Below are 12,088 nucleotides of genomic sequence, written 5' to 3' on the forward strand. Positions count from 1 at the left end.
TAAACATGGCCTTGTCCAAACTTTTTTGAGACGTGTTTCTACCATGACATTCAAAATTACCTTATGTTTTTCCTTAAAATTATAAATTTTCTTAGTTTAAACATTTAATATGTTTTCTATGTTCTGTTTTGAATAAAATATGGGTTTATAAAATTTCCATATCATTGCAATCTGTTTTTATTTACAATTTGCACGTCCCAACTCTTTTGGAATTGGGGTTGTAGCATCTTTGGGCCATTTCTAACGTCACTCAGTAACCTCTGTTACTCATCTTCTGATGCCATGCTAGTTATTTTGCCTCCATCCGTGGGCGTGCCTGTAGTTTGGAGTAACTAGAAGAATCTCAATATAAGCAGTAACTACATTTGAACTACACTGCTCAAAAGAATGAATGAATGAATGAATGAATGCTCAAAAGAATTAGAGGAACACTTTGAAAACACATCAGATCTCAATGAGAAAAAAAATCATGTTGGATATATATTTTTATATGGACTGGGTAAAGTGTTAGGAATGAATGGATGCCACGTTTCATGGAAATGAAAATGATCAACCTACAGAGGGCTGAATTTAAAGACACCCCAAAAATCAAAGTGAAAAAATGATGCGACAGGCTAATCAATTTTGTAGAAATATCATTACAGCAACTCAAAATCGTACTCAGTAGTATGTATGGCCCCCATGTGCTTGTATGCATGCCTGACAACATCAGACCCTTTCATGTCTGTCACATGTGCTCAGGGTGAACCTGCTCTCATCTATGAAAAGCACAGAGGCGGACCTGCCAATTTTGGTATTCTATGGAAAATGCCAATCGAGTTCCATGGTGCCGGGCAGTGAGCACAGGGCCCACTAGAGGGCGTCGGGCCCTCAGGCCACCCTCATGAAGTCTGTTTCTTATTGTTTGGTCAGAGACTTTCACACCAGTGGTCTGCTGGAGGTCATTTTGTAGGTCTATGGCAGTCCTCATTCTGTTCCTCTTTCCACAAAGGAGCAAATACTGGTTCTGCTGATGGGTTAAGGACCTTCTACGGCCCTGTCCAGCTCCCCTAGAGTAACTGCCTGTCTCCTGGAATCTCCTCCATGCCCTTGAGACTGTGCTGGGAGACACAGCAAACATTCTGCCAATGACACGTATTGATGCACCATCCTGGAGGAGTTGGACTACCTGTGCAACCTCTGTAGGGTCCAGGTATCCCCTCATGCTACCAGTAGTTACACTGGCAGTAGCCAAAACTAGTGAAAACAATCAGAAAAGATGAGGCAGGAAAAACGTCAGTGGCCCCCACCTGTTAAACCATTCCTGTTTTGGGGGTCGTCTCATTGTTGCCCCTCTAGTGCACCCGTTGTTAATTTCATTAACACCAAAGCAGCTGAAACTGATTAACAACCCCCTCTGCTACTTAACTGACCACGTCAATATCCCAGAAGTTTAATTGTATTGATGCTATACTCCGATTAAAAAATGTTCCTTTAATTTTTTGAGCAGTGTAGTTAGTTAACGCTGTTTATAGGAGTTAATGCGGACTTGATGGCACTTAATCATGATTAAGCACTTAATCAGTATGGCCATATTGTCCATGCTGGTTGCAATATTTATGTTCTTGTCAGCTTTTAGATAGATAGATAGATAGATATAGATAGATAGATAGATAGATAAATAGATGATATATTAGATAGATAGATAGATAGATAGATAGATAGATAGATAGATATATACATACATACTTTATTTATCCCCAAGGGGGAAATTTGGATATCCAGTAGCTCCTTTAAAAAAAAAAAATTACTGACTCCAAAATCTTCCTGCATGCTATTGCATGATAAAAAAAGTCTCTCACCCCTTTCTGGGGCACCATCCGCAGCTACATCACTTGCATCAATTCTGCTGTTCCTCACAAACATTTGGCCTGCAGAGGGCGCCATAGGAGATCACTAGACATAGCAGACTTGTCCCGGTGTCAGTCTACGGAGAAGCAAAACTGTGCCTATTTAGCACCCTGCTCATTATTACAAAGCTCTCCTAAGGCTTGTTTCACGATTTTGGGTCGGGCTAATGATCAGAATCAGCCGATGTGAACCCTTTACAAAAGTAAGCAGCACATGTGGCTGGGGGCTGTGGTTCCCCAAGCCGGAAGTCATTGCTGTTTGCAGCGATCCAAAGGAAAGAAAGGATGTGACCTCTGACCCTTGGATTCAGAGGGCATCCATCCCATTCTAAATGTGGAGCGCAGTCGTAACGTCAGTCTTATGTAATATGTCTTGCACCGCGTCCCCATTCTCTTCCTTCACTCCCTGGTCACTTGCCCGCGTTCTATTACCTTTTACAGCATACGAGAAGCCTGATTCTCGTTGGTTCCCCGTCTCATGGCGCTCTGACCCTCTCCAATGGCTGCTTTTATGCCAAGGGTGTCCCCACCCATAAATAGAGCACGGCTGACGAGAGATGCAGCGCTCGCCTGATGTAGAGAGGTCACCCCCCCCCCCCCACAGTGAATGAGACACCCACACTGTCCTCCTTCTATCCCGGAGCTGCGTGCAGAGCGACTGCAGCCTCCTCTCCCCACCTTCTTATTCGTGAGCAGGGGTCTCACTGATTCTTCATGCTAAGCCTACCGGAAGAAAACACTCTGATGGCTCAAATCGGTTGAGAGTCCCAGTCCGGGCAGCTGTGTGTGGGGTTTCAGGAGTGGGGGGCTATACTGGAGAGGGAAGAACTAGGACACCCACCCCCGAGCACAGCGAAGTGCGCTTTCAGCAGCAGGTGAGTAACGAGGGGGTCGTAAATCCAGGTGGCGAATGTAGGCGAGGCTCTGTGTCCCAATTCACCAGTTAGTTAGCAACCTGCCTACCCCCCCTCTCCATTCCAGGGACCTGCTTGCCCGGCGATCGGAAGGGGGAGACCCGACCTGACTGGACCTTGGCTGACCGGATCAGAATCTGACCCACTCTCCTGCGTAAGGTGGAGCACAATGAACCCAAAGGTGAGACTGCTGGACCGCGATGCTACCGCTGGGCATTTTATTCACTCTCAGGATCAGCAGAGGATGCCAGGTTAATACACCCCACAAACCATAGTATAGAAACACGGCAGATCAAAGAATGCTGAAATATCATTTAGATGATTATAACAATAATTATAATGATTTTAGTTCAATTGTAATTTTTATCGTTTCAGGCAGATATGACAATGGTGAGCGAATGAACCGCGGTCCGTCACTGACCTGCGGTTCTGTCTCCCCGATGGATGGGGCGTTGTTGGTGGAAACATTTCTGATACTAATCAGCCTCTGACTTTGTTAGCGTTGTTGTGAGGTAAACAGTCTTGTTTATGTCTACCTGCTTGCTTTTATACCCTGTCACATCTACGTGTTTTATAACCTGACAGGAATCTGACATTTTTGAGAAGTGTTACTTTTTGTTGGTATTTGTTTATTTATGTTTTAATTTTTATGGGTTTCGTGGATTGGGCAGCCCTAGAAGGCAGTTACATAGCCTGGAGATAGTCTTGTTGGCTGGTTTGTTTCCATGAATAAGGTATTAGCTGCCAGCTCAGAGGTCGAGCTCGGTGTGTGACGTTCCTCGCCCGTGCAGGCCATGATGTCATTGTAGAAGGGCGTCAGTAGGATTGTTTACCTCACGTCTTCCTAGAGGGTTTCCACCTTCCCCAGCATGCATCCAACAAGCAGAAGTGCCGATCCTTAGCCGTCACAGATGGGACTCTTTTCAGAAAGTCCCAACTGGAATAAAGCTGTGGTACTATACTATTGGGCAAAAGCAAGACCGAAATAATGGTTTGGTTCTGAGTATCATGAATCATAATAATAACAAGCACAGGTGTCATATGATGTCATTGGTATAGGTAGATTCACCAAGGAAGAGTTTCTGTAGCTTCTTGATGGCCTGGTTGACTCCCATGACCTTGTTCATAGCATGAGGAAGGGTAGCTGAGAGCCTACTGGAGGGATTAGTCTAGTGGAGCTGTTAACTTTATGACATAACGCCAGTCTGGGGGTTTGACATCTACGACCGCGTTGACCTTTTCCACTGATGACTACAGCACTGTTGCTCTTCACGCCTTTCACCCATTAGACTGTTACGCCATTAAAATGAAAGACTGTGGGAGGCAGGATGGCGAGGCTGGAGCTGACTGGCCGATGCTGGGGTCATCAGTTCCCCCCCTGATTCAGCGTTTCTAATGGAGAAGTGAAGCACTTTGGCACTCCTGTAATTGGATTTGCTCTCCTAAATCACATGGCAGACCGTCTTGTTATCCGTGGACAGTGGGCGGAGGGCATGGGGGGTGGCATAGACAGCATGGGTGAGGCAAAGAGCCTGCAAGTGGCGATGGTCCACTAAAAGTAGAGGCTTTTTGCACGCAGACATCAAAACTCTTCCAGGAGCTCCAAGTAAGCAGTGACTCCAGCCTGATTCTCATGAGTTGTCTTAGAAGTGACATCTCACCCAACAGCCTTCCCCAACTGTTTGCATCGTTTGCAAAGTTTTCCTTTCCATATGCTTTCTTTGATGGGAACCCCCCCTCTTTGAAGTTATGGATGTCTGTGCATAGTTACAGGTGAGCAGACAAGACTAGTCGAGTGATGGGTCATTGCAGATACGTGGCATATTTCTAAACTGTGATCATCTTAATGGCCTGCTGGAGAAAGGAGACGCCTTGCTCATTACTGAAGTCAAATGACATTATTTATTTAGTATTTAGCTGTCTCTCGTGTGTGGGGACAGTTCCTTGCATTGGTCCTACACATTACCAGGTGAAGTACTTGTTTGCAATGGAAGGAAGTTAATTATCTACCTCACCCAAGGATACAAGAGCAATATTCATCCCAGCATTAAAACTTAAAGCCTCATCACATATCCGAGTCGAGCTCAGTTACTGCCATTCCCAGAAAATGTAGCACCCCGGGATCCCACAGAGATTTCTGCTGTCCTGGTCCATCGCCCGCAATGGAGGCCTGAGGATCAGCCCTCTTGCTGTCCCTGATTACCTCTCTTCAGAATCAGAGTCTTTATTGCCACATGATCGAGGCCAGCGGAAATTGCTGTTGGCACAGCATGCTACTGTAAGAAACATGACAATAAACAAGCTGCTTTATTTTAGAGGTTTAGTAAAGGCGGGTCATTTTTGACCCTTAGGGCAATTGTAATATACAGAACGTTAATCCCTCAGGAGGACTAAGTAGTGCAGTGCTGAAAGCTGACACAGATACAATACTGACAACATACATCACCTGAAATGTGCAATTCAAATGTGCGAGCAGAATGTCTGTGCTGATGCAAATGTAGACATGCAAACTGTGAAAATGTTGCATTGTTGTTGATTACAAGTAGGGGGATCTGTTGAAGAGTCTGATAGCACTGGGAAAGAAGTGCTTTGATTTAGAGGCAGCTGGATCAGATCACATACATATGACATCATTATTTTGGTTAAGGCTGAATCGACAGTGAGATATTATGGGATCATGTAGTTATATTGGATCACGCATTTTACGTTGGCTTAATGACTTCTGATTGAAAGGTTGCATGTTAGAACACATTAGAATAACTGCCATTGGACCTCTATTCAGAAAACGCTTTGTATGGATTCCTACGGTTCAGCAAAAGAGTTTAGGGAATTTAATTATAATTATATGCACCTCTTTGGATACCAGCAGTTGCTAAGCAAATAAATTGTGATGATAATAAAATTGCCATTAATTAAGGATTATGTCAGTCATTTTAAAATGACCCACTCTCCACCTGCACTGGACCTCCGTAACGTGACACACCTTCATTAGTGTTTACAGGATGCTTGACTTTAAAATTTAAGCAGACAGAGGTGTTCTTCCCGCAGGGGCATTGTCACAGGTGTGGAGCCAGTGTTCCTGACTGGGGAAAGAACTAACATGATTGGTAGACACCCACCTGTTCATGGATAGTCCAGCTACACTTACATACCGGAGGCCGATGAAAAGATGGAATGTACTTGAGACTGCTTAAAGGCTGGACAGTCTTAGCTGGCCAACATCCTGTGGAAAGTTTGTGGTTTTTTTCCCTCCTCGGACCACGCTCAGTAGGCACTCTGCACCACTGACCGTAAGCACCCCACAAGCCTTGAGATGCTCTGGCCCAGTCGTCTGACTATAATGATCTGGCTTTTGTCAAAGTCACTCAGATTTGTATCCCTGCCCATTTCTTCTGCATTCAACATATTGGCTATGAGTATCAAATGTTAGCTTACTATCTAAATATCACAGACCTTGACATGCACTGTTTTACAAACCGCTAACTGGGTGTGGGGCAGCCAGAACCTGATAGTCTTTTGGCTTATCAGTGAATGTTTATATGTACATCTATTTTTGTATATGTCTATACATGCATCCATCTTCCAATCAGGGATGTGTGTGTGTGATGTGTGTGTGTGTGTGTGTGTGTGATGATGCCCCGATCGTACCGATCCTCTTGTGTGCCACGCTCCCTCATCTACCCTGTGTGGAATCCCTGTGTTATCAGCGGTTTCTAGTTGTGTTAATTGCTGTTGTGTATATAAGTGAGTTTCCATCAATGTTGCCCCAGTTTGGTCATTGACGTCAGTCCTGCCTGTAGCTCTGTGTTCCCAAGTGTGTTCTCCCCAAATAAATCCCTCGTTCCCCTGAATCCCTGGACTCCTGTGCCTGCTTCCCCACTCTGTGCCACCGATGCATGACAGTGTGTGTGTGTGTGTGTGTGCACATGTGTGTATGTATATACACTATATTGCCAAAGGTACTGGGACACCCCTCCAAATCATTGAATTCAGGTGTTCCAATCACTTCCATAGTCACAGGTGTATAAAATCAAGCACCTAGGCATGCAGACTGCTTCTACAAACATTTGCAAAAGAATGGGTCACTCTCAGGAGGTCAGTGAATTCAAGTGTGGTACCTTGTGTGTCTTCAGATTAGCTCAAGAACAGTGCATTGAGAACTTCATGGAGTGGGTTTCCATGGCCAAGCAGCTGCATCCAAGCCTTACATCACCAAGAGCAATGCAAAGAATCAGATGCAGTGATGTTAAGCACGTTGCCACTGCACTCTAGAGCAGTGGAGACGTGTTCTCTGGAGTGATAAATTCTCTGTCTGGCAATCCGATGGATGAGTCTGAGTTTGGCTGTTGCCAGGAGAACAGTATTTGCCTGACTGCATTGTGCTAAGTGTAAAGTTTGTTGGAGGGGGGATTATGGTGTGGGGTTGTTTTTCAGAGGTTGGGCTTGGCCCCTTAGTTCCAGTGAAAGTAACTCTTAATGCTGCAGCATTCGAAGCCATTTTGGACAATTTCATGCTCCCAGCTCTGTGGGAACAGTTTGTGGATGTTCATGTTCTAATATGACTGCGCACCAGTGCACAAAGCAAGGTCCATAAGGACATGTATGAGCGAGTCTGGTGTGGAGGAACTTGACTGGCCTGCACAGAGCCCTGAGCTCAACCTGATAAAACACCTTTGGGATTAGAGCAGAGACTGCGAGCCAGGCCTTCTCATCCAACATCAGTGCTGACCTCACAAATGCTCTCCTGGAAGAATGGTCAGAAATTCCCGTAAACACACTCCTAAACCTTGTGGACAGCCTTCCCAGTAGAGCTGAAGCTGTTATAGCTGCAAAGGGTGGACCAACTCCATATTAAAGCCTATGTATTAAGAATGGGATGTCATTAAAGTTCATGTGTGTGTAAAGGCAGGTGTCCTAATACTTTTGGCAATATAGTGTGCGTGTCTGTATGTAATTATATGCACAGCTTACACACACACACACACACACACACACACACATAGAAAATAGCCCTCACTGTTGTAAAAATATGTCCCCATTCTTTACCCAGCTGTGGACATTGATATTCCAAAGAAGATAGTCTTTGTATCTGTGTGTATTTGTAGAAAAAAATTTATGAATGAATGACTGCATGAATAAAGTGTCAGTATAAGGCACTAAGTGGCCATGTTATGCAGCTGTTGACTGGGTGCCATAATATCACTGCGTTTCCTTTCTGCTTGTGAAGGATGTTACTGGCCACACTTGACATTGATTGAGGAAACAGTTGCGGTCTATTCACAGGATGTAGACTTCAGTGCACTAATCTAGCTCTTTGACACACGTGACACCTGACTGCTCAAACTCAATGAGTGAATCTAAAAGTTGGTATTTCCTTGACTTCAGCCCCCCTCTGCCTCAGTGTGGAGGTTGAACCAGTAGACAGTCTGTAATTAGCCAGTAACGTATCTGTCTAATCAAAGATCAGTAACAGGCTATGGATGAAGTGGAGCTGCCACAGAAGGGGTGATAGTGTTTCGGCATCCTTATGTTACACGGAGGGGAGGCGTGCCCACGGACACACAGGTAAGCACTGAATAAGGTCTGCATCCCTCTGAGCTGGGAGCCAGGCCTGGTGCTGCGCGCTGGGCCAGGGAGAAGCCCCAGTCTTTCCTACTCTCACGCCCAGTGACAGGCATGTGGAGAAGGGGCTGACTATGGCACACGTGGAGCAGCTAAGGGATCTCATGGATCTGGACGAAGGAGGCGCTTGTAGCCAACAGGATCATGTGGGGCGCTGTCTGAAGAAACTGCTTTGTCTACAGAGAGAGCAACAGATGTAGACCATTTGGGGAAAGCCAGAGTTAAGAATCAGGACTGACTGAAAACTTGAATGGATGTGGACATAGAGGTATTCTTCATCTTGTTATATAGGACACTTTAATGATTACCAGGGAAGTTGTCTGAATTGTGATCTGTGTGTTTACAGTAAATATGAGGCCAATATAGAGCAAGGTGCCTGTAAACTTGCAGTCTGATCGTTTAGCACGCTAACTGGAGCGAGTTTGAGAACTTTTTGAGAAATGTAGCAAAAAGAATTGAGCTGCCGCAAATGGAAGTGCTTCAAAGAGAAGCCCCTGATGCTTTTGTGACTTGTTGTCATATCTGAGACCTTCGCTAAGCCAGAGCATAAAGGTACGTGTGCACATTTATCTGTCCTGATTACTGATAATGTATAAATCCATTTTAACTGCTGGTCCTGTAACAGACTGATGGAATGGAGACCCCTGTGTTTCCAATGGTGCTGTTACCTTGGAAATGGATTGTCCTGAGTGATGTGAAGACATGGGCACTTTTGTGGGAGAAAGAGAGTAAAAGGGGGTGGGGGTGGATTAGAGGTATCAGTTGCAGGTGATGGGGGTCTCTTTGTCTTCTAGTAACTGGATCCCACACCTCTCATAGCCCAAATGAAGGGATTCAGGCTGTGACACAGCCTCTCAGACCAGGTGAGGCTAGTGAGATAGCTGCTCCGCCTCCGACGCTAAGTCTGAAATCGAAATGAGGTCATCATTCTGCCTCGTGAGTCCGTCTACCCACAGTTTGAGCTCCATTTCTCTGTGAATTTGTCTCTCCATGTCTCTGTCTGTCTGTCTCTGTTTGTCTGTCTGTCTGTCTCTGTCTGTCTGTCTTTCTCTGTTGGTCTGTCTGTGGCTATGTGTCTTGTCTGTGCCCCAGTAACTCCTTCAGTTTACTGCAAATGTAATGGGTAGGCAAAACATTTCTAGGACAAAACTATAAATAAGAAAAACAATTCCTCAGCATTACTTATACGTGACAATGGAAAACAGAAATTCAATAGACACTGAAGAACAATGTTATTAAATCATTAAAAACGGTACATGACAATTTGAAGCATGACACATCACTCACCTAAATGAGTTTGCTCTGAAAGTGGGTGGAGTTTGCATGTTTCTGGGCGTGTCCTCTAGGGGTCTGGTTTCCTCCCTCCATTAGGTGAATTGTGATTTGAGTTTGGAGTTTGAGTCTTATATGAAATGTCAAATGGAATAAGAAATATGAGGTAAAACTGTTAATTTTTAATTTGCTTTGTTTGCTTTTTATAGTACCTGCCTGCCTGCTTGTTACTTCCAAAGCTTAACACATTGCAATGTATATTTATCTGGCCCAGTTATACAGCTGCTCTGCCCCAGTTATATAATTTTTAAAAAATGTGTTTAGGCATCTTAATTAAAGGTCCAATGGACGAGCCGAGTTGAATGCAGATGATGACAACTGCAGTGACTGCCCCTTCTGGTCATTTTGCCCTGCCTTGAACCCTAAGGGCTTTCACAAGACCCAAATGTGGACTTCTGGAAGCCCCTGACATTGCATTTCGAAAGATCTGACCTTGGACAGAAATGTCAACCAACGTTCTCGCAGCGAAAAGGCATGGAGAGCGAGGTTCCTTCTTTGCCCCTCCTAGATACCCCTCACGACCTTCATTTTAAAGGGGTTGCAGGGACACAATCGAGCTCATGGGAGCAATCCTTAGTGCCAGTGAGTATTGGGTCAGACAGCCTCTCCCTGCAGTCAGACAGGGTGGCTTTTTGTGGTCATTTTACTAACCATATTGGACCATAAGCAGGTCTTCTAATAGGCCAGCTTGGGAGGTGAGGGCCAGGAAGGGGCCAGAAACCTGCCTTATTCACTGCCAACAACCACCTGGCATTGCTGACATACATGTAAGATGTCAGGGTGCCTTTAAGTGTCTGTGTGTGTGTGTGTGTTTCAGATACACATTACATTGTGAGGACCAAATGTGGCCACAATGTGATAAAAAACCTTTTTTCGGTCCCCATAATGGGAAATTTGATTTTATAAAAATCTGTGACTACAATCAAAATACTGAAAATGCCAATAATTGTATTTTGTGTGGTTACTTACAGTATGGTTAAGGTTAGGGCTGAGGGGGGGTTAAAGTTGTCATTGCTTGGATTAGGGTTTTGCCCATAAAAATTAATGGAGAGTCCCCACAAAGATATGAGTATACATTTGCATGTGTGTGTGTGAGAGAGAGATAGAGGGAGAAAGAGCATATGCTCAGTAGTGTGTGTTTCCTTTCCTGTGAAAATGAAATCAGGAAATCCAGATAAAAATAATTTGTAAAAAGTGATGAATCGAGCATTGTGACCTTGTCCTTTGTCATCTTCTGTCTCATGACTGTAACTGGCACTTTCCTGTGAGTGAAAATAGCAGTTTTCCTATAAATATGAGCTGGATTAAGCTGGCTGGCGCGGGGGTGCGTACTGGGGCTCACAGTGAACGGGGTGTGTCTCAGAAACTGTAAGTTTATGTGATAAAACTAATGAATAAAGCATATTGTTAACAAAATAGAATATAAATATCCTACTTCATTCTCAACCCGCTACAATGTTTTTTTCTTTTTCTTTTTCTCCTCAAACCCAAATTATCTTAAAAGCAGCAAAAAAATACCAAAAACTGTACCGAGAAAATAATCTCAATAATCTTGCACTTTGTATTTTATAGTGGCTGTGGTGTCTGTTGTAAAATGATATTTCACCCTAGCACATCACGATGAATTCAGGCCCCCCCCCATAACCCGAGTATATAATGGCTTCCTATTGGTGGAAGTGGTGTGGGTGCATATCTTAGCGCTTCCTTCCATGTTGGTTTTTTTTTTTGGTTGGTTAGGAATGATCAAAGATGTTCCCTTAGAAATAGAAAGAGGAGCTCTTTGCTAGAGAAGAGGCATGAGGCATTATCATTGAAGGTAGGGAGATTCAACTTTAGGTTCAATGTTTTGGATGGAGTGACTTGCGAGACACAGTGATGGGCTGAAAGATGAGGCATGGGACCACATTAATGCACATTCTCGGTGTAAACATCTTGTAGCCAGTAATTTGAGCCATATTAACCGGGGAAGTCAAAAGCTTTGAAGGCGGGTGGCTTCTTTTACCAGCCAGCAGACCAGTGAAATTGTGCGGCATGGAGTTTAATCTCCAGGTGCCTGAATAATGCACAGGTAACTGATGACATGATAGTGTGCTGGCACATGTGCAGCTTGGTGGGCTTTGCGGTAGGCTGAAGCACGGAAACTGGCAGACAGGAGTGATGGGATGAGCGCTCCTCCGTGTACCAGAATCCACGGCAAGGAATGATGGTTTTGGCACAGTAACGTTGTGTGTGGGAGTACTGTTAATTTATAAACTGAACTTTCATTTTAATACCATCATTTTTTGTATAGCAGATGGTTTTGTCTGGCAAATTTCCATTAGCCATTAAATT

The 12,088-nt window shown here is 44.4% G+C and overlaps 1 protein-coding gene across 2 annotated transcripts in view; it reads left to right on the plus strand.

Moving 5' to 3' along the window:
• The first annotated feature begins 2,577 nt into the window (after positions 1 to 2,577).
• LOC111842224 (unconventional myosin-Ih-like) overlaps positions 2,578 to 12,088 on the plus strand; it is a 39,223-nt gene continuing 29,712 nt past the window's right edge. The window contains exons 1-2 of one of the 2 annotated variants that reach the window (XM_023808633.2): positions 2,578 to 2,764; positions 2,871 to 2,984. In XM_023808633.2, the coding sequence (XP_023664401.1) occupies positions 2,973 to 2,984 (12 nt within the window). In that variant the 5' untranslated portion in view covers positions 2,578 to 2,764; positions 2,871 to 2,972. Of the gene's footprint in view, positions 2,765 to 2,870; positions 2,985 to 11,497; positions 11,574 to 12,088 lie in introns of those variants that run through there. The other variant, XM_023808634.2, reaches the window with a different exon arrangement.

Source organism: Paramormyrops kingsleyae, chromosome 7, assembly GCF_048594095.1.
Source record: "Paramormyrops kingsleyae isolate MSU_618 chromosome 7, PKINGS_0.4, whole genome shotgun sequence".
NCBI lineage: Eukaryota > Metazoa > Chordata > Actinopteri > Osteoglossiformes > Mormyridae > Paramormyrops > Paramormyrops kingsleyae.